Source organism: Quercus lobata, chromosome 5 (genome assembly GCF_001633185.2).
Source record: "Quercus lobata isolate SW786 chromosome 5, ValleyOak3.0 Primary Assembly, whole genome shotgun sequence".
Taxonomy (NCBI): domain Eukaryota; kingdom Viridiplantae; phylum Streptophyta; class Magnoliopsida; order Fagales; family Fagaceae; genus Quercus; species Quercus lobata.
The window spans coordinates 19,514,571-19,538,752 of NC_044908.1; the positions used below are offsets into that span (position 1 = coordinate 19,514,571).

Sequence of the window (24,182 nt, forward strand, 5' to 3'; positions counted from 1 at the left end):
ACCTCAGCCCTAAGGGCCTCCTCAGTCTTTGCCATTCCCATCTCACAGCCCTCTTGTTCAGCTTTCTCCGCAGCTTTCTTTGCCTCTTCTAGCTTTTTCTTCAGGGCCTTTGCATGTTCCTTAGAGGTAGCCAACTCATCCTTAGCTTGACAGAGTTGCTTGCGTTGAGTCTCGGCTTGCATCTCTGCCCCTTGCTAAGCGGCTTCAGCGCTCTTTCTTCCTCGGTCAACCTCAATAAGTTGGGTATTTAGCTCCTGAATTTTCTTGTCTGCTACCTTGAAGGTGTCCACCGTGGCAATACGCCTGGCTTCTTCATCCTTCATCTACCTGTGGGAGCTATTCACCAACTCCTCGGCTCTATGGGCAGCTTGGATAGCCTTTCCAAGAAAAAAGTACAATGGTAAAAAAAAAAAGAAAAAAAAAAAGAGGCAAAACATTTAAGATTTTAGGTATGAAAGAGCTAATTAATGGACTTACCAGGGCGAGATCCCTCTTCAAGCTGAGGAACACTTCATGTTTCCTTAATGACCTTAGGTTGGCCATATCCTTAGGCCGCAGTAAAGCCTGTTCCATGGCATTGGCCATGTATCTAGCCCTCCCTTTCTGGAAATCCCTAATGGAGGCATTGGCGGGCAAGGGGGCTCCATCCAGTATTATGCAGGAGTCTAGGCCGGGACCCCGATTTGAGAATCACTTCTCTTATCCACCATGGTCTGCGTTACCCTGGCCTGTTTAGCTCCCTTCGGTGGCTCGGCTTCCTTGGGGAAAGAGCCCTTTCCTCTTTCCACCGTCTCCTGGCCTTTCTGAACCCTCTTCCTATTGTGATTAACAGGGTCAAGTCGAAGAGGTTGACTGGTTGGAGGGGGGGAGGCTTGGCTTGGTTGGCCTTCTTTGGCACATGGCCCCTTGCTTGGGACTCTATCAGGTCCTAAAGGCTTGATCTGGTCTTTTGCTAAAGGACCATGGCGTTTGGAATGGCGGAGGTCACCAGTCGGGATTTCTAGGGATAGAGGTTGGTTGAAAACTTCGAAGTCTTCAAAATCTAAGACTTCGACTATCTCTTCCTCTTCCTCGATAGTAGGCTGGGAAGGGGTGGGTTCTTCGGCTAGGTACTGGAACGACAAGGTTACCTCTTGTACACCTTCTAGAGCAGGGCCTGGGTTGAGAAAGCCCGAAATGGTGACGTTTCTAAAGTACAGACGCTTGTCTCTGGCCTTGATGACACACTTGGGCACCTGAAAACTGGATGATAGTAAGTTGTAGCTGAGGATGAGATGAGCTGCCCTTAGTTGCCCGTCACTATGAACGAAGACCTCGGCTTCAAGTATCTTGTTCAATTCTGGTTGATTAATGAGGTTTAGGTTCAGAATAGCGGCGTACTTATCTACAAAAAAAAAGAAAAGGTCAGAAAAATGGCATAAATCAAAGGGAATTTCAATTACGAACACAAACAGGAAGAAGGGAGCACAGAAGATGTCAGAGAGGAGGGGAGGTGACATTCGAACAGTAAACCTAGACCTAAGAACCCCACTTGGTGTCCTTTCTCTCGTCGGGTAGTGGAGGCCATCATGCCACTCCCTTGAGACAATTAAAAAATCTTTATTCACACCTTTATTAGACTCAGGGAGACACGATATGAGCCTGACTATGGGTTCTCTAGTTTTTAGGCAGTATCCCTGCCCTGTTAGTTTATGGCAGTTGTAAACCCAGTTAACATCGTGATGGGTGAGGTTTACACCCATCTTCTCGTTGAGGGCATTAACACTACCTAGGATCCTAAACATATTTGGGGCACATTGGGTGGGGGCTAATCTATGGGCTATCAGGTAATCCCTAGTGACTCTGCCCATGGAGATTCTCATCCCTCCCTCTATGAAGGCAATCATCGAGATTACCACTTCTCCCTCTTGCCTTTGGGCGTACTAGTCCCCTTGTTTATAGTACCTAATGGAAACCCTTTGTGGGATTCCATATTAAGCTTTAAAGCTCTCTATACTCTTTGGGGAGTCTACCAGGTAAGCAAATCTACCTATTTGTCAGAAATAGTTGAAGGAGAAAGAAAGGTGAAGGGAAGTTAGGGGGGTCAAGGAGAGAAGGGCTCTGTATAAAAAAGAGTATAAAAGAAAGTAAAAGAAAATGTTTAAATGACTTATGCAAAGGAAGGAACTCTCCTCGGACTGGTTCTTGATATTTATGATTACAAAAAAGAAGTGAATGAGGTCTTCGAATAGTATCTGTATCAGAGGGAAAAGAGAGCGGGAGAATTCCCACTCAAGTTCCAATGAGATCCTTAGCCATTGGATCTTCATCATGTCGTAGAACGTGGGGGACATGGAGCCCCAAAAATTTAATATAGGCACATCCTAGATGTCGAAACGTCAGGAGCTTGTGTTGGGCAATTGGAAAGGCATCTGCGCATACAGAGGTGACGTATGACAGGAAGAGGATAATAATGGTAATATCGAAATCCTCCTTTTCTCCTGAGGAGCAAAAAAGGAGAATTTCGAGGGGCTATTGTAGGGATGGCAGGCCCAGAAGGGTATATTAGGCCATGGGCCTTGTCCGAGGACATTCAATAGTCTGAGGATAGGTAGATGTAAGTGTGGGAATGCAAGACAGTGGATGGGCGAAGAGGTCTAGTCTTAAGGTTCTAGGAAGTATGTCTGAGGACAAGTTTCACCTCGATGTAACAAGGCAGAGGCCAAGAGGGTTGGCCTGCCATCAGGGGCAACATTCTGGGTAATTCTACTGGTAGGGATAAGCATCAGGAAGGAATAAGGTAAGAGGAAAGTGAGAAATATCTAAGGGAAAGCTGCTACCACCGCATTAAATGCTCCATAGCTAACTCTTTGGCCGCATTAGTGTGGAAGTGATGCCTGAGCAGTGATGTTCAGCCTTACAACTATCACTAAAAGTTTTAGGAAGGTACTGATGGGACAGGGACAAAAGCCAGCCATTTGATCTATATGTGGAGGGCTGAGATAGAGCAAAGGGGGGTAATATAAAGGAGAAGAAGCCCGTTACAGAGAAGGGGAGCATCTGATAATTGAAAGAGAAAAAGTTTGTAGCATTAAGAATAGCAATTGTAATAAAGTCTAAGAGAAGTAAATTCAAGAACTACTCTCCTCGGACATTGCCGAGGAAGAATTTCCTTGCACAACACTTGTTTATTCATTGTCATTCTTTGTTTTCTTACCATCTTTAGTGCATCGGGGGCGTTGTCCACTTCCTTGAAGTCTAGTTTTTTAGCTCACTATCTACAAATTCATTGTATTGGGCTCTTTGGGCCTTAATCCGTTTACCTTTTGGGCTAAGGACACAAATCCCGCCCCTACAAGAATAATACTATAACATAGATACAACGTAAATGTATAATTTTCATTCTTTTTTTAAAAAAAAAATGATAATTTTCATTCTTACGCCTATAAGTTGGTAGACATTTATCTAAATTTTATTATACGTTTGTTAGGGAGATATAAGACTTTGGGAGACTCTAATTGAAGTTTTAGTATAACATATGTAAAGTTGTGATTTACAACTTTGTATTTAGTTGGCTTTTATTCCGTGCCAAATTTGATTATGATTTTATTCAATCTTGTGTACCCTGTATTTATTGTGGGATTTGATTATAAGGGTTGTGTGATAGAGAGAGTGTGTGTGAAGACTCAAGCTGTTGAAGACTGAAGAGGTTTTTGCGGGTATCTCGCGACTTAGCATCCCGCGAAGTAATGCATGTGCCCTGCAAATGACTGGAATGTGAAGAGTTAGTACAGATGGAGACAACTGTGTCTCGCGAGTATCTTGCGGGTAAGGCCTTCCCGCGAGACACCCACGAGACATTTTGTTTTGCCAAACTGTACTATTTGATACACACTTTCTGTACCCACACTATATATACCCACATTACCCACAAATGTTAAGGAGCGCTTCTGAGAGAAAACCCTAGCCAAACACCTTGAGAGTTAGAAATTGTTATACCCACAATCCTCTACACAATAGCTTGTGGATTTTCCTCAACTCCTACCTCTCCATTTCCATACCATTGAGAGGTTGAGAGCCCAAACACTTATCAAACCCTTTCAGAATGACAAGTGATCATTTGGTGCTGCTGGGAAGTATTGGAAGAAGCCAAGGATGGCAGATGCAACATGGAGCTTATTGCGGGATCTGGAAAGCTAGACATGACACGGTTCTGAGAAGCCTTGTCGGAGTATGAGCTTGGAGGGCTTAGGTATAGCGGGTAGATTAGGCTTGGAGAGTCTCTTACTAACCCATGTATCTCAACTGATTGTCTAGTGGATCGATTACCACTTGGAGGGCGGCAGAGAGGTTTTTCGCTGAGTTCTTCGGTTTCCTCTTTGATAACACATCGGTGTGTTATTTGTGTTTGCATTCTTCTTCCCTACTCTTTTACATTTCATTTTACTGCTGTGATTATATGAATATGTGTTAGAGTAGCTTGTTTGTTTATCTACTCGCATTTACACTATTCCGCACTTAAAATTAAGTTAGTATAAAATCTATCGAGCTGTAATTTTTTTTGGGGGTCTAAATAGCTCTTGTGTTTTTAACACATTTTCAAGCTTTCAACATATAGGAATGCAACTTAACTCAAAAGCTTAAATCTATATGTTTAGGGAAAAATCTCTTTCAAATGTGAATCATTGCTTCTTATTGTGTAGTTGAAGACCGATCCATTTGTACCACAAACAAGTCTTATTAGTTCCTCCTTATTTATGGGAACCTCGTGTTGCTTCAATCTTCTTTGGTTTAGCAATATTGGCAATACTATTTTGTTGAATAATTTTCTAAGATAATTTGTATGGCCTTTGTGGGCTTACATTGTGTGATACACACTTGTGTGAGATCAAAGAGAATTAACATTGGTTATGCAAAACCAAATTTTAAAAAAGAGCATTTTGCATAACATTGTAGCGACAAAAGATTTAAAAAAAAAAAAAAACGTTAGAACACTCCCACACCATGACATGCATAATATTGTAGCAAATGCATATTTGCTACTGTAATATCTAAAAATAAATGTTACTGTAGCTAAAATGTAAAAATTTATTCCAATATTTTATTCACTCTTCTCTCTCTCACTTAGATCAGCAGTGGCATGGTCTTGGCGTTTTGTCTCAATGGGTCACGGTGTTAGGTCACAATGGGTCACATGGGTCTTGGCTAGCTTTGGGTCATGGTGGCAATTGTGGCTACAGTGGAGGAGCATGAGAGTGGCCATGTAGTCATTGTTGATTCAATGGTGGGTTTGTACCATGGAATTTGGGTTTGGTTGCTTTGGTGGTGGCGTTAGGAAGGATGGTCTAGCCTTGGGTGGTTGATTTAAATATAAAAATTCATCAATCTAAATTAAAGGTGCAATAAAGAATTAAAAATCCACCAAAAGAATGAAGACAATATATATATATATATATATATAGAGAGAGAGAGAGAGAGAGAGAGAGAGAGAGAGAGAGTATTCACCTTTTTTTGTGAGCAAAATATAGATTGAATGGAAGAGAAAATAACAAAATTTTATAGTAAATAAAATAGGAAGAAGAAAAGTAAAAATAAAAGGAAGATGAATAGACGGAGGAATTGTAAGGTTAAGGGATAGAATAGTGGGGTAAAAAGGTAAAAGTGAGAAAATGTTGGAAAAAGTGTAATTGTAAGGCAAGAAATTAAGAAGGAGAAAAATAATTAAAAATGATTAAGAAAATGTTGGAAATTGGTAGATGATGTGGCACTGATGTGGCTTAACAGGAGTATAACAATAATAAATGCTACATTTCAACTTTTAAATATATATAGATATAGATTTGTACAATTTGACTTTATTTTAAAAAAAAATATATATATATATATATATACACACACACATTCTAGTCACTCCTTTTTTTTTTTTTTTTTAATGAAGGACAAAAAATTTCCATGTATACTAATTCGAGGTGGTTTAGAGAGTGATTAGATGTAGCACAAAAAATTATTTCACTCACAAACACATAAATCTCTTACTCCATTCAAAACATGTTGGGGGCACAAATCATGACCAATTGTGAGCGGTACCTAGGACTACCAATGGTGGGAGGCAAATCCAAGGCAAGCACCTTTAGGGAGGTACAAGAGAGAGTAACAAAAAGAGTGATGGGATGGAAAGAAAAATACATATCAAAGGCGGGTAGGGAGGTGTTAATCAAGACGGTAACACAAGCAATCCCAACTTACTCCATGAGCATGTTCAAAATCCCAAAAAAGATTTGCGATGATATTAATTCCGTGCTAGCCAAATATTGGTGGGGCCAAACAAAAAATGAGAAGAAAATTCACTAGATAAAATGGGAGAAATTATGTAAACCAAAGAAGAAAGGAGGAATGGGGTTTAGAGACATTCATGCATTTAATCTTGCTATGCTAGCCAAACAAGCATGGAGGCTGACACAAGATACCCACTCACTGTTTTTCAGAGTGTACAAGGCAAGGTACTTCCCTAATAATTCATTTGTGGAGGCTGCTTTGGGACACAATCCATCCTATGTGTGGCGGAGCTTACTGGAGGCAAGGGAATTAATTCGGGCAGCGACAGTGTGGAAGGTAGGCAATGGGAGAAGTATAAAAATAGATGACCCCCCCCCCGCCCCCCCCAAAACTCAGGCCTGAAGCGGACAAGAACTTGAGGGTGAGTGACCTATTCAATGCAGCCACTAAGCAGTGGCATACACAGGCACCACTTAGTACTTTCATGCCTACTACTGTGACTGATATCCAGCTCATTAACCTCACCGAAACAGAAGCTCAAGACATGCTACTTTGGAAGGAAAATAAGAAGGGTGCATTCTCAGTGAAAATAGACATTGAGTTGCTATAAGGATGAAACAACAAGAGCAGGTGGAGAACTCTTTGGCCCAGAAGGACAGAAGACTGTGGAACCGTATATGGAAGTTAAATATTCCTCCCAAAGTTCAAAATTTTGTATGGCGTGCGTGCTCCGATATACTCCCTACTAGCAAAAACTTATGTCGAAGGAGAATCCCACTGAACCCGACCTGTGCAATATGCCAACAACATGACGAAACCGTGGCCCACGCTCTTTGGGGCTATCCATTGGCTAGAAATGTTTGGGCGCTGGTAAAGGGCAAAATGCAGAAACGGAGCTCTGAAGTGGAGGACTTTTATATTTTGGTGAGAGAACTGATGAGAGTTCTTACAACAAAAGAGAGTTGGAGGTATGGGCTATTGTATCTTGGTCTATTTAGAATGCACGCAACAGGTACCTGTTTGACAAAAAACAATCTCAACCTGCGGACATCTTGCAAGGAGCGTTGTCACTATTGTAGGAATACCAGAGACTTTGTCAGTAGAGGAGTACAAAGGGGGGTAGCTAAATGTATGTTTGTAAACTAAGAATGCACACATGCCCATGCTGGGTAGTTGATTGGAGTGGCTATACATGTCTAGCCAACGTCCAAAAGATGTGATGTAACATAATACTATTATTTTAATAAAATCCTATCTCTTACTGTCAAAAAAAAAAACTCTTACTCCCCTAGGTTTTAGGTTCAGTGTGGAATGATAAAACAATAAATGCATAAATCTCATTAATGCTTCCAGGTTTTTTGAAAAAAAATGCATAAATTCATAATTGAGATAAAAAAAAAAGTAATATTAAAAAAAAATAGAAAAGCTTTATTTAAGGTTACCATAACAACAGCCCAAAGAAGCTAGAAACACAATTGCATCACAAAACTTTTTGCTAATTACTGGAATGTTTATCCATGATACATCATAAACAAATATCATCAATTTAAATTAGTACACTGATACAAAACTTTAAATATCAAATGACCCCATTAAAGCAAATGAAATTTGCTTCTTATATGTCACCTGATCTTCCATAATTGTCTCTCTCTCTCTCTCTCTCTCTCTCTCTCTCTCTCTTTTACAGCAATGTCCCTGTCCAAGCAAAAGTAGAGGTGATTTGAAAATGCAGTTTACATGGCTATGCATTGCAACCTGGCCACGGTATGCATAGAGGGTGATTGCAAAACCTGTATTCAAGCCTTCTATGGCCATCTTCATGTGTCATTGTTCCTTGGAGAATTGTAAGCATTATAGCTGAGATCAAAAGTTTAGTAAACTGTAATTATAATAGACCTATCTTTTTTGATTGGGTCCCAAGGGTTGCTAATAGGGCTGCCCATATATAGGCCCATTGGTCTTTGTTGAACTATGATGCACGGATGCGGCAAAATAGGCGCCGCACCCACGTCCGACGTGGCGACGCTGCTACCAGCGCGTCAGTGCGGCGTCTGAGTTTTTTTTTTTATTCATTTTATTTTATTTTATTTTATTTTATTTTTTACGGATTTGCTTCGACTCAGCTTCAACTCGTGCCGATTCAAGCTGATTTCTGCCGAATCGGGCTTTTAACTCTCAAGAACCGGCCTATACAAAAAAAGCAGTGAACCGTGCAAACGGTGGTCGAACCTCCCAGGTTTGAAAACTGTTAACGGTTCTTGCGGTTCAGATCTGGATTTTATTTTTGGTACTTACCCCCATTGTTGATGCTTCAAACCACTATGAGATGCTATTAGACCTTTATAGATCGCATCACCTCTCTTCTTCTTTTCTGTCTCAGTCGCGCTTTCTCTCTAATTTTTCTGCATTTTTTTGCCTCTTTGCCATTTCAGTTTTTGTGTCAACACTGAGGGCTCTGGAGTTGGGGGAATGAGCAAACTAGCATTGTGTAGCTTTTCTATGTAATAAGTTAGGCAACTTTTAAAAGAATAATGGAAAGTAGCATCTCGAGTTTTAGAAACTCGAGATCCATATTAAAACTCGAGTCACTTTGTGAATGTGAAAATGCCACATAGATCTCGAGTCTTTAAGACTTGAGTTTTATGCAAAAAAAATTTCACCTATAGTGGCGTTTTTAAGTCTTACAGTGAAGTTTTAAAGTCCTATAGCGGCGTTTTCCTTAAAAAAAATATAAGTACCAGGTCTGGGAGCCCTATAGTGGCGTTTTTAAGCCCTTTAGTGACGTTTTAAAGCCCTATAGCGGCGTTTTTCTGCAATTTATGGAAATCGAGTCTTTAATACTCGATTTTCACGTGGATTTTTTTCCACATCATATCCATCCTCTTACAAATCGAGGCTTAAAAACTCGAGTTTTATCTTGGAACTCGAGTTTTAGACACTCGAGATGCTAGTTTTCAACATTGTTTTGAAACGTGATAACTAACTAAATTTTTTTATATTTATTGTTATTTGGCAAGGACGATCCTTGAGTTGCTTTGCAGACGATGGAGATGGTGAAGTAATGCTTGGTTGTCATCTACTCATTGACCAACCACTTTATTCTTGGGCTTTGTTTTGTATTTAGGCCATTATTTAATGACTAGACTTCTAGCTTCTTCTTTTTAAGTCCTTTATCGTTTTTGTTTTCCACTTTTAAATTTCATTGGAAAGTTGACCGTTCAAATGGGCTTGAGCATCAAGGCATGGGCTTGGTTTAATTTGTGCCTAAGGCATGGGCTTAATTTAAACGTAGGCTTCATAAAAAATATATATATAAAATTTATTTTTTGTGTTTTCTTTTTTGTTTTGTGTTTCTTGCCTTTTTCTTTCTTTGTTTTGTGAACCAAGGACATATAATGTGTTTTTCAAGAATATTTTAATAGTAAAAATACATCGAAAATATTAATAAAAATATTTTTAATAATTTTTTAATCGCCGCACCCAAACCCTACTTTTTCAAAAATTGCCGAGTCCTGCATCCGCACCCGCACCTAAATCCAGAAACGCACCCGTGCTTCATAGTTGCTGAATAGCATTTTTGGTTTCTTTGGCCCAAGCTCAGCTCCTCTGAATCTTTTGGATATAATTTTGGAAGATGTTGGTGTTGTTTCTCAACTCTTTCCTTAATAAAAAATTTTCCATTCAGCCAAAAAAAAAAAAAAAAGAAGAAGAAGAAAAAGAAAAAAGATGCAAACTCAAAAAAGCCACCCCCTGGATAACTCCAAATTAGTTTGATGATTGTGGCAACTAACTGGTTGGAGCATCATGCAAGAATCTTCTTTGAATCAAGACACAAAGTTTGAAAGGGTGTCAAATATCATACCACAAAGAAGTGCTTTTCCCATCTCCAATTTTTAGATCTTCTAAGTGTAGTATTAAGATCTTCTTCAAGACTAAGAACAATGCTTCTTCTTGTCAGTAGCAGACCATAAAACTCTCTTAATTTTCTTCCAATATATTGCTGAACTTGCCTAGGATACATGGAGTCGTTGCGGCAGAACACTTGTTACTAGTTGAATGAAACAGTCTTGTTTTAGTTGCAATAAACCAGCTAAAGAAAAATTCTTCTTGTTACTCAAAGAGAGTGAAGAAGTATAATGGGTAGTGAGAAATTGAATGATGTATCAATGAGTCACAATTAATCCCATTTTTTTTTAGAAAACATTTCAAGGGAATTGCCGTCACAGTATTACTAACAATTAAGACTTGACCAGGACCTAGCTAAAGGAATCACATTCTAAAAAGAAGTGCCTTTAAGCACTGGGGACCTTGATAGAAAACATGGTGAGCATGTTACACCTTTTATTTGATAGTCACTTATTATCTCACAAAAAAAAAAAAAAAAAAGGTAAAAAACTCACAGTACATTAGTTGGTGGTAAACAGTAGTTTGTCTTAGGTCTTTTAAAAAAAAAAAAGAAAAAAAAATTTTGTCTTATGGCAATTGATTCTTTGTTTTTATTAGTTTTTGCTATTTTCCAAATGCAGGGAAGAACCTTTTGAAGCCTCCTTAATGAGTGTACAAGGATACCCATTAACATAAATCTATCTCAATTTAAGATCACATCATTTTATGACCATCCAAATAACAACAACATACAACATAGGAATCAATAAATTAGGGACAAGGATTTTCATTTCTCTTTGAATTTTTTATTCAAAAATTTTTATATTATAAAAGTCATATTTTGGTGACTATTTTTATAATTACAACTATCATCTTAACATGTAACAAAAAAATTGTGTTTCTAGTGTTTCTTTACTAGCATAGGAATAAGGATAATAGCTAAAGGAAAAGGTTTCTCTTTAAAATGCTTCTCCTCTCCATTCATGCAATTAATAAGGCTAAATAGTTTGCTGATTAGCTATTATGTCAAACCTGGATGTTCTAAAGTTATATTGAGTATTGAGAATCTTTGTTAAGAAAGCGGCTGAGTTCTGAAAATCAATTCTTAATTTAGGTGAGCCTCATGGGAGTATTTGAATTGTAGTGGCAAATCAAATACTTGAACTTCCGAAATTAGTGGTGACCATAAAGTGCTACTGCCTACTCAATAATTTGTAATCAAAAATAAAAATTTGGAAAAGTACAAATTAACCACGGTTTTCTTGACATACATGGTGCATGATGTACAAATCTAAATTTCCCAGAATCTATACAAAATATAACATGCTTATTTACTTATTTTGCCTAATGCATAGTAAATATTTTATAGTATTTTTTTTATTGATAAGACCTAATGCATAATATTTGTTTTTGACTTGCTAATGCAAATGTAGACCTCAGAATAAAAATTCTTATAAAATTCCTTACTTTGCACTTCAGATATTTTCATCAGTGATGTATCCCTTTGCAATGGACAATACTCTCTTCCTCTGAAGTTTCAATAGGAAATAGAAAACAAAAATTCTAGTACCACAAAAAAATGCAAAATTTTTGCCACAACTCTTCATGCAGTTAATTGTAATTAGGGGGAAAAAAATATGGGTCTATGTAAAAGTGACCTCACAATTTTGTCCTTTCTCCCTGCAACTAATTTGAATCTTTGATAAAAACCAAAACTCCCAAATAACAATTAAAGTTTCTGATAAATTTTCAGATAAAATTATTATTGAAAAACATGTAGTCTTGAATAGAATTATTAAGAACTCAAAGGATAATTAAATGGATATAGATAAGCACTATGCGTATCTGACCCAATTCCAACATGCACTAACACACTCAAAAAGACTTCCTAATGATAAGGACGAACCCTTATTCAAAACAATAACAACTAAAAATAAAAGATAATTAACAGATAACAAAGGCTAAAGTGATCAGTAGAACTGCTGCATATCTGTCACCACCTAGTGGACTTTAGAGAGCATACAGTTTGTATGGCCGTGAGCACAAGAAGGATAATACCACCACTGGTAGAAGCAGCTCTCCAAGGAGTGCTAAAATATTGACGCCATAATGTTTCCCTCCATCTATGCCACGGTGCCCTCCATCCATACCAAAGTTGCTCATAGGATGCATTCAAATCTTCACATATTTTCAAGTATTCTTTATTCATATAATCCCCTAAGATTTTGGTGTTAAGATTGTTGATAGCTGATGCTGCTGCATTGCTGTCGCCAAGGTAATTAATGAGGATTCCCTTATCACAAAGTAAATCTACATCTTTGGAAGTTTTGATAAGGAAATTCAAGATGACAAAGAAATCCGTAACATATGCGTGCTCTACATAAATGGATTGCTCTAATGCAATAATGTTTCGAATAAGACGTATTTTCTCCTCATTTAATGCAATGCATGGGATTTCCAACACTCCTTTCTTTAAATCAAACCTTATGTCAAGAAAGCGTCTATTCCCTCTATAATGTCTCATATTCTCATCAAACTCAACTCCCTTAAACTTGATTCCTGCCTCATGCAGCTGGGTTGCAGAGTATGACAGTTTAGCCCCTCCAGATCTTCTATCTAGTAATTGTTCACTTAGATAAAACAATCTAACCAGATCTGTGAAGTGTTCAATTTTCACATTGAAATAACCAAGCTGCTTCATTTGAAAGTTGTAACATTGAAAGAAACCAAAAGCAAGATACCTTAAAGGAAGGTGATTTATCTCTAAGTCATCCGGAAAGGTTGCTAGATTGAACAACATCTCTAAAACAAAAAAGGGAAGCTGATTTTCAAGTAATACCAAGTCAAATTTCAAAATTGGACGCATCCATTCCGCTATCATATGATCGTTCCCTACCAAACGTGGGTCAGAATCTCTCAAGAAGTACTCAAGAATGAACATCCCATCCACCCGAATCATTGTCACAAAATCATCACTGCTTATGCTGGACAAAATAGTCTCTGTATAGTAAGAGCGAATTTCGTCTTCCCTCCTTCTTATTTTGTCTTCTAAATTCTGTAAGTTTATGTTAACCCGTTGCATGAAACGCTCACAAAATAGAACTTTGTACTTTTTCATGGTTTGTAATTTTACATTGGAGTGGTGAATAGGGCCAATAGAAATAAGTAGAGGAGTGAAGGCTTGCTCATCCAGTTTGCGAAGGTGATCTGGAACATTGATCAAACCCCCAGTTGAGAATTGCTGCGTCGAACCTCCAGATATTGTTGACATTTCCAAATTTCCAATTCCAGTTGCCATTGAAGAGCCTCCTGTCTAGCAAGATAAGAGCCACTATGAATTAAAACGCTAGGTGAGGAACCGTGTGAAGTACAACACGCTATAATTTGACTTCAAAGTTCATTTTATGGCACTATCTTCTAATATGTTAAAATGCACTGCTATTACAAGAATACTGATCATTTTATATATTTAATGTTTATAAATTTTTTTATAAAAAATAAATAAATTTAATCATCCTCCTTCATTGTCTTGTAAAGTTGATCACATAAAAGATTTGCGAATATTTAAACTGGATGACAATAGTAATTAATTTTGAATGAAGAATTTTAAAATGGTTTCTTTTGAAACAATAATTAATAGAACAAATAATTTTGGTACTTAAATCATTTAATTTCACTTTTTTAATAGATAATTTCATTTTTAGTTTGATAGGGACGTAGAGTAATTAAATAGCCAAATTGAATTGTTTCATTTTAGTAGGTAAAAGAAGGTACTTTTTGATATATTTATATACATACCAGGGCCGGCCTAGACATTTTGGGCCTAAGGCAGTAACTAAAATGGAGTCTTTTTATATTTATGTATTAATTAAATTATTATTTATTTAATATTTTTATATTATAATATATTTCATTTAAAATCTATGTTTCTTGCCTTTTAAGATGTATATTAACTAATTAAATTTCTGTATTCAAATTCTTCTAACATCTATGATAGGCCACAAACTGAATGACCCCTTGTGAGAGAAATTAATTAATTAATTAGCCAAGTTATTAATTAATCAATTTATCATGCAAACGCGTGGTAGCACAAAAAAATCACCAATAAACTAATAATGCAGTGGAAAATAAATAACACGGTGATTTGTTTACAAATGGGGAAAACCTAACGGCAAAAACCCCACCGGGTGATTTTCAAGTCACCACTCCCGAAACTCCACCATTATCACAACAAACGGTTACAAGTAAAGGAATCCAAGTACCTTACCAACCTAAAGTTGAACCCTTACCCCGATACCCAATTGAACTTGTTCTGTAGTGACAGTTCCCCTTTCAAATGCATGACTCCCAGTACGTGACTAACCAATTGCACGGATCCCAGTACGCGACTTCAATCACCAACTAAGAAGGTTGTTGGTTGCAAAGTTTTTCAGTTCATCCAAACGATGAAGATCAAGAAGATGCTTGGTCACAAAACCTTACGGTGCACATACACAGCAACTTCTTCAAGAGAGAGAGATGAACTAGGGCAAGAACTTTGTCTCCGGTCACAATTTGCTTGAACAGAGTTTGTTCAAAGCTTGTGCAACTTGTGAACACTTTGACGGCCCTTAAATTGATCTTTTTATATGTCTAGGTTTAGGAGAAAAGAAGGCTCAAAGACACATTCATGGATCCCAAGAAAATCAGATTGGAATTCTGAAAATCTTAAACCTCAACAGATAGTAGGTGTCGAGCAGGTGTTGAGAAGGTGTCGAGAACACCGAATGAAGAACAGCTTCTTTAAGCTCGATAGATGTAGCTGTCGAGCTTTAATGATTTTGCACTCTGAACTTGTTTTCTTGAACACACTTGAAAGCTTCAATACTTGATCTTGAAACAAGGTTTCTGGAAGTATTTAAAACATCCTAAATCTACCCAAATACAAGTAAAGTGCGTTTTGTCAAAGGATAAGCCAATTACATAAAATCATGACATATGTTCTTAACAAGTGAAACACATATGTCCTAACAATCTATTTTTCAATTAATAATATAGGTAATCCACTTAATTTTTCTTGGGACATTGTTGATCTTAGATATCATTTTATTGAATTCAATTTTGAAAGACTTCTTTCTACAGAAGCAACTGTAACATATATTGTTAGTAAAATTTTATAAACAATGCATGTATTTGGACATGATTGTGGTTATTTTTGTTATTATCTTTCAAATTTTCAATTGTATTATTTTGTCATCTTCTAACTCTTTTTGGTGAACTTCTTCTTCATTTATGAGATCTTCATCATTATTTTCATTTTCTTCTAAATTATTTTGAAGTTCATTATCAAGATTTGTTGTATTGCAAAATTGAATATCTCGGTTATTTTAATTGTTATCTTGCAATTCTTCTTCATGTTTTATTTTGTTTTTCCTTTTAGTATTATTATTTCATTTCGTTGTTTGTTATTTGGATTGAATTATTATTATTATTATTATTATTATTATTATTATTATTATTATTATTATTATTTGCTTTAGTCTTGTGTAGTCCGTGACACTATAGTACAATAGTAACTACTAAATACACAACAAAACGCCCAAAAAAATAATAATAAAATACAAGATTAAAAGAAAGAAAGAAAGAAAGAAAGAATTTTATCTAGTTATTTTGTGAGTAATTTTTTAAGACTGGATTTGTATTTTATCTAGTTATTAATTTCGGTTTTTCTAGAGATTAATGATATTGTTTTTGGTTTCATCATGAACCAATTTTTCTATTGTTGTTCTAATACCCCTTTTTTCCAAAATTTAGGGGCCCCCCTTCCACTTGAGGGCCTTAGGCAATGACCTAAGTGGCCTAGTGGAAGGGCCGACCCTGATTACATACTTTCTACTTCCTATTACAGTTTTTGTTAATGTGATACTATGAAATTTTTTAATGTTTTATCAAAATTTATTCATTATGGAAATAAATTGAAAAGGAGCAATTTTTTTTTCTTTTAATGGGAATATGCTGTTGTTCAATAAATTTCTCATTAAAGTTTGTCTTTGTACTTGAGTTAAATTCTAGAATTCTTAGAGAATTTTAAAATCGGAAGTAACTTTAATTAGGTTGAAAGTAGTTTTAACATATGGGAAAAGTTATCGGATGCCTTAAGGGCTTGTTATAGGCTACATTTTTAGAAACATTTTATGGGAAAAGAAAAGGCAAAAATACCATTTTGTTCCCTACATTTTGGGGTCACAGTCAATTTGGCCCCTACATTTTGATAGCTGTCAATTTGATCCCTATTATTTTTAACTTGCAGTCAATTTGATCTTTACCATTAACTCACTAATGGAACATACCTACATGGCAAATGGTTTGCATTATTGGCGCACACATGGCTAATATAATAATAAAAAAAACATTTAATTTCCACTAAAAAAAGGCCACATCAGCAAATTTTAAAATAGAAAAATCTACCTCAGAATATAAAAAGTTTAAAATAATTAATTTAGATTTTTTTTTTTTAAAAGAACCCAGATTTTCTTGAATGTTCTTGGCAACCAAAAATTGCAATTTAGAAAAACACAAAAACCCAGCAGCCACCACAATCACTACTGCCACTTCCACTGCCACTCTCCTTTACCTACACCTGCTATCCAAAGACTACCAAATACAAATCCAAATTATGCGATGAAATGCCACAAAGAAAATTCTCAGACATTACCGAACATATTAAAAATAATAATAATCGCTGACTAGCTTTCATAGAAGCATCTCCTGAGCAATATGTGTGAGATTTAAATTCTAAATTTGAGACATAGGCCCACTCTATAGGAAGTAGGAACAAGGTAGTGGAGTTAAATCACAGACCTATACTCAAGAACTTAAAAATTTGAAACACAGACCCACTCTCTTTCTCTATCAAAGTATTTCAAGAAAATTTAAAGGTTTTTCATATTGGGTTCAGTGGAGTTAGATTTTAACAAGACACAGGACTCTCTCTCTCTCTCTCTCTCTCGCACAAACCCACACTCTCGTTCAAGAGAGTCCATTCAAACTTGAGAGCTTTCGTTAGATCCGAATATCTCTTCGCCATTTGTGAACGAGAAACCTATCTAGCAAAAGCTATTCATTTTATAACTCTTTTAAATCACTCGACTGGGTTTTGTGTTTAGTTGCCAAGAAAATTCAAGAAAAGTTGGGAATTTTTTTTCATTCATTTAGTTCTTTAATTAATTCATTTAATTCTTTAAATTCATAATTTTTTTTAAGAGGTGGATTTTTTTTAAATGGTTGACTTGGCTTTTTTTTTTTTTTTTTTGGGTAGCAATTAATTATTATTATTTTATTATGTTAGCCATGTGTGCACCAACCATGCAATCTGTTTGCCACATAGGCATTTTTTGTTAGTAAGTTAAATGTAGGGACTAAATTGATTGTAAGTTGAAAATAACAGGGACCAAATTGACCAATACCAAAATTTAAGGACCAAATTGACTGTAACCCCAAAATATAAAAAAATGGTATTTTCACCAAAAGAAAAAAATTAACTAATTTTTTTGACAGCATTTTATACCGGTGTTAACTGGACCCTTAACATACAAGCAAATTGAAAGTATTAAAAATTGTACAAATACTTGATATAAGATTCGAGTAAATTGACTATAATTTAAGAAAAGCATAAAATTAATGGGGATTAGCTTAATTGTAGAACTTTCACTTTAATTATGTATAGATTAATAATATCCTTGCAATTTTTTTTTAATTGAAAAAAAAAAAGTAGAAGAGGGAGACCGAAATGAAATCAATATAGATAAACCACATTTAACAATTGATTATCACAAATAACTTAAAATTTATTTTAAAAAATCATAAAATATAATAGCAAGGAAATCAATTTCATACCAAAAATGTTTCGGATTTACTGCTATATATATATATTTATATATATATAGTTTGAATAAAATTATTTTAATAATTAAAAATTTACTAAACCAAATGTAAATAGGTTTTGCAAAAATTCTATAGATACTATAGATTCTATTGCAAAATATCTATCAATTGATATGTGATGATAAATGTGATTGAAAAATGTGTGTATATATATATATATACACACTAAACTATCCTACTATCCAGATCTGATCTCAAGTGACGAGGAGGAGACCCCCTTTGCTAGGCATGGGCCACTCATCAGGCCTGATGTAGAAGATGTAGCAATCCAGAGAGCTTTTTGGGAGCACTGCACTATTGGCTTCCTTTTTGATTATCAAAAGTTTTCAGTGAGTTATATACAGAACATTATCAATGCTGCATGGAGAATCAGAGGTAAGGTTTCTATTGTGGTTCGAGAATCATATTTTTATATAGTTCATTTTGAAAACACAAAGGACCTCAACCATATCTGTAGTAAGGGACCTTGGTCTGTTGAAGGTGCTTTATTTGTATTGGAGAAGTGGAGGCCCAATCTGGTAATTAATAGACTTCAATTAAACTATATCTCAGTTTGGGTTCAATTGCATAGGTTACCTCTTAAATATCAATACCTTGAGCTAGCAGAATATATGAGTCAATTGATGGGAATAGTAGAAAGGGTTGACTGGGAGGATATAATACCTAGAAATATTAGGTTTACGCGTATTAAGGTGAGAGTGGATCCTTGGTTACCTGTCATTGTTGGTTTCATGCTAAGAATAGACGAGGGATCAAGCATATGGATTCAGTATAGATACGAGAGAGTCCACAAGCTATGTATTAGATGTGGACTGATTGGTCACACACGCAGGCAATGTACCCATAGTATGGATGATGTTGAAAGGATGCTATATAGACAGAGTAAGGATTCAAGATCTTCACCAAGTGCAGTACAGGTTTGATGCACTGCAACCACAATTTACTAATGAGTTGAGGGCATTCCATAGGAGGAGGTGGACAACCCAGGTCAGGTTTGGACACCTAAACCAGAATCATGGACATGCAAGTGCTGGTGAGGTCTTCCCTAAGCACCTTGACCACAATACCCCCAACTCACCAAACACACCTCAAGAAATAGCTCCTAGACCCACTGACCCTCTTGCTACCAATAATAATAACATCCCTCTAGACAATCAACACCACACTAATAGCTACCCAACTTATAACAATGAATCAACCCTTAATGCTGCAATCAACCTCTTGAACCTAAACACTAGAACAATACCACCCACTCCAGCAAACTCTGTAGCATCATTAAACTCATTCTTTGGAAATCTAATGGCATCTCAATCCACTGAGCCTAACTTCTATGAACCCTACCCTACCATGCAACAGAACTACCTTGGATACGACCTGAAAATTCAAACCTTGGATACCACCTGAAAATTCAAACCTGAAGTGGGCATGGATAGAGGGGAATGGTCCATACATCACCAATGGACATTGCCACTCATCTTAGACAGTTTAAATAAGGCAAGGCCTGAGATTTTGCAAAGTAGTACCTAGAGGAAAGGCTACATACCAGAATCTTTAGACTCCTTCATAGATTCCCTTGTTCAAAGGGTAAACCACGAAAGATTTAATTTCAAATTGGGGAGCTCTAGTACTAGGCCGAACCTTGTCCCCTCACATAATGTGGAAGCCCAACACGGGAGCACTGAGCCAGTCTACAGTTAATCTTCAGATGGGCCAAGACTCCGAGGCCCAGGCTCCTAACCAACATGCAACCCCCCTTTGCCATCTCTCAAACCCGAAATATAGATAAGGAAAAAGACCTCACTTCTCTTGAATTACTTTCTCTTGGCTCAGGTCCTTCTCCATTACAAAGCCCAAAAACAGATGCCTTTCAAAACCCTCTCCTTAATCCTATTGGAATATCCACCTCAAATTTGAATGCTAGAAGCCCCTCAGATAGTCACAAAAAGAGAATTAGAAAGGAAATTGAGAAATTTGGGAGGAATATAAAACAGAGACTATGTTGGGGGGGGGGGGGGGGAGATTTTGACAAAGAAAGCCAAAATTATGTGCATGTAACCCCTTAGGAATTTCTAATAGTGCTCTCTACTCCACAAGTCCATGTTGATCCAAATGAAGGGTGTTGGGAAGCTGACCTTCAACAACTTCCCCAGCAACCATGAGAATATTGAGCTGGAATTGTAGAGGGCTGGACAACCCCTCTACAGTTTTACAGTGCCAAAAAAAGGCCCAGGAGTATAAGCCCTCTATTATGTTTCTGATGGAGACTAAGCTGGATAAAGACAAAGGAGCTGGTATTCTGAAGAAATGTGGTTTTTGGAAAGGTTAGGAAGTTCCTCGGGTGGGACTTAGTGGAGGTTTGCTACTAGGATGGCTACCAGATCAGAAGCTCACTATCATGCATAACTTAAGGCACCTAATTCATACAGACTTGCTAGACCATATAGGTACAGAGAGGCTTTCCACCAAATTCAGACTCACAAGGAAAGTAAGAAATCTAAGACTAGAACACCTGTTTCAATCAAGACCGGCAAACTTTTATCAAGGTGGCAGCTTACAAAAATAGGAGGACTAGAAGATGTGGTTATTCATTTGAAGCTAGGAGCATGGAGGGAACAAGGCAATCGAGCTGGATCTTCGTAGAGTAGTCATTATCAGCATTGATAAAAACTTGGTAGACATGTGCAACAATCTTAGTAGGCCTAATTGGCAAGACCAAGCCTTTATAACGGATCTCCACAACTTTCACCAGCAGGGAATGATCACTCAATTTTTGTTTGTAACTAGAGTAGTGATAGCTCAAGTTTTAGATATAGCTGCTAATGCAACCAGCTTCCCAGTGCACTGTATACAACACTTTATGCCTAATATAGGCTAACTCTGTTAGTAGTACTTTCTTATAACTTTTATCTAATGTTTGATCCTTTTATTAAAATATATATATATATATATATATATATATATATATCTTGCTATCTCTTTTAATCTTGTCCACTCATTGTCTCCACTTTTTACATTTTATCTTCTTTTTTTTTTGCATCCTTCTTTTTCTCCCCCCTTCAGATGTTGTAAACTTTGAAATCTCAATTTTACTTTTGTCCAATGTTATGGATACCATTCCGTTCTGGCCAAAACGGCTGAAGAATCACATACCGGTATATAAATCGGAAAGGTAAGCTCCCCTATTCCACCTTCAATGAAATTTCGGCCCATTCAGAACCATTTTGGTCGGTACAAGCTGAAATTAAAGATTCAGCAAGAATGAGATTTGGGGTTTGAAAATATTTTCCTCAAACCTGAAAGAATTTTTCTACCCCTAATACCCATCGTGGATCACTGTAGAAAATGCCAGTACTATAGAGAAGGAAAACAATGGATCTAATGGTGGGGTAAAAAGAAAAAACAAAGAAGAAGAAGAAAAAGACGAGAAGAGAGGGAGTTATAGAGGGAACAGTGAGAGAGTAAAGAAGTAGTGAAGTATATCAGAGGAAAGAGGAGAGATAAAAGATAGTCACGTGTGGAATGGGGCAGACTTTTGTAATTTTGAAAAAGAAGCTTCTTGGAAGGTGCTATTTACAAACACCATTCTATACTTATTTACAAAAATACCAATTTTTTTTTACCCTTTTAAAACCAATTACATCGCTTAAAAAATAAAAATTAAAATCCTTCCAACGATGCATTAGATTCATAATTTAAATGTAAATATACCACATACTAAGTAAATATATATATATATATATATATGTAGGAGATTCTTTCTCTCGTTTTCCACGAGAACTCTCTCCCTAGGGTTTCCTACGGGGCTACGTTTTTGCTTTCTTTTTGCCATTGCTTTCTTTTGCCGTGGAGTCCACAATCATGGCAAACGATGTATCACAAATCCTAGAGAAGATGAAGTTTACCTTGGAAGAAGAAGAGACAATCAATATATCTGATGAAGGTTAACAAGAAGAATTAGAGAGTTGTGCTTTGAGTCTTATTGTGAAGTTTTTAACTTGCAAACCTTTTAATAAAAGAGCAGCTCTGGTGACACTCAAAAAAGCATGGGGACTGGAAGATGGAGTGCAAGTTGTTGAAGTAGGGTCAAACTTGTTTCAGTTTAAGTTTAGATTTGAATTTGAGTTGAACAGAGTCTACACTGAAGGTCTATGGAGTTTTGATAATCAAGCATTACTATTAACAAGATGGAAGTCAAGGATGACGGCGACGAATGTCAAGTTTGATTCAATAGCTCTATGGGTACAAATCTAGGGGGCGCCTTTTGAGATGAGATCTGCCCCGGTAGTGGAGGAGGTGGGGAACCGATTGGGTAGGGCTTTGGAGGTTGAGAGATGGCATAACAATGATAGCCATAATTTTTTTATGCAGGTTAAGGTGGCTATTCTGCTAGAAAAAGAGATACGTCATGGGGCTTTCTTGGCAGGTTTGGATGGGAAGAAATATTGAATGAATCTTAAGTACGAGTGATTGCCTTTATTGTGCCATTACTGTGGACTACTTGGGCATGAACTATGGTTCTGTGCTCAGTATTTTAGCAAAACAAAATTTGGGGTTGAGGTTGAATGTGGTTATGGAGGTTGGCTAAAGGCTTTGGGTGGTAGAACGAGATCACCACAGAAGAGGGAAGTAAGGAAGGATGATGAGCATGAGGGAAAGAAAGGTGTAAGCAAGGGCCAGTCCGCTTCACAGAATACGGCGGAGGTGGGAGCTAGCGGTGGTGGAAGAAGAGAAACAATACCAAAATGGTTATGGAGGGCGTGGGGGGTGCTACCGAACCTGTGGGAGAAGATTGGGCTGACAGCGGGAATATGGCCGAGAATCAAGGGAGTGGAGACGTGGATAAGGGATGTAGAGATTCAAGTTCCTTAATTTTGGGAAGGCAGAATCCATTCTTACACGAGAGGAGTAGAGGACTGAGTTGGCGCCAACAATACATGAGGAGCACGTGCAAATTAGTGATGCTGGTGTTGGGTTGAGTAACATTAGAAAGTCCTCTACATGGACCAGACTAGTCCGGATGGATGTTAGGTTATAATTTTCTAAATTGAATTATTTATATTGTGTATCGTACTTTCTCAACTACATATATTATGAATTATTATGACAGAAAATTCAGCAAATAATTGTTGTATGGAACAGCTTATCAAGATTTGGTACTTATAAAAAATAGATAATTTCGGCAAAGATCTAATTAAATAAATAGATAGACAGACAATTGGAACTTAACGAGGAAATATTATATTATGAAAGCATACCTCAGTTATACTTGTTGACATATTGTGTAGCACTAGCACTAGCACTAGCGGCCGAAGGCGAGATAGGAGTTCCGGACGGAGATGCGATTTGTGGGAAAGGAAAAACAAGAATAATGAGAAAAGAGATCAACAGAGCCACGGTGAGACTGTGAGATACTATAAAAGAACACTGCAATATATAAAAGACCACTGCAACTATTACGTCATTTCCTTCTCCTGTGAACTTACGTCACATTTTCTCCTGCCTTTTTGTATCAACTTCACCCAGCCGGCAGTTGGCACTCTGCAGGTTAGGTATAGCACGATGATACACTTAATGTGTTGTTAATGTGTTGTTTACAGCTAACATTATCCCCCACCCCCCTCTTTTTCTTTTCTTTTTTTTTTTTTTTTTTTTTTTTTTTTTTTTTTATAACTTTTAATAATTTGATAATTTAGAGTATTTAATTTTGAATATATGTGAAAAATGCATACTAATTAAGTTACATAAATCTTGATTTTTAATTTGAAAAAAAAAAAAAAAAGTCTTGCATTGATGATATGATTGAAAAATAGATACTTAAAAAAAAATTAAATTAAATTGCAAACTTTTAAACTTAAAAGAGGCAACAGGCAAATAATTGATAATAGTGAAATAAATTAAGTTTTTGGGAATCAATTATCAAATGGAATAAATTATGAATGTGAAGAGTTCATATGTTGAAGAGTTGGATTGCATAAAATTCAATTCTTCAAGATCCAAATTCCGCCTTTTTTTTTTTTTTTTTTTTTCAAAGTGAATCTAAATACGGAACATCCATATTCTCCTTTTTAATTTGGAATTTGATTGTTCAAGATCCAGATTCTCATTATTTTCTCTCATCT

The 24,182-nt window shown here is 36.5% G+C and overlaps 1 protein-coding gene across 1 annotated transcript; it reads right to left on the reverse strand.

Annotated features, from left to right (window-relative positions):
* Positions 1-11,925: 11,925 nt before the first annotated feature.
* Positions 11,926-23,601, reverse strand: LOC115989235 (UPF0481 protein At3g47200-like). Its single transcript, XM_031112903.1, has 2 exons — positions 23,319-23,601; positions 11,926-13,453 (listed from the first exon to the last, which is right to left on the reverse strand). Exons 1-2 carry the CDS (start codon positions 23,337-23,339, stop codon positions 12,134-12,136), a joined length of 1,341 nt encoding a protein of 446 aa, XP_030968763.1. The 5' UTR covers positions 23,340-23,601; the 3' UTR covers positions 11,926-12,133.
* Positions 23,602-24,182: the final 581 nt, after the last annotated feature.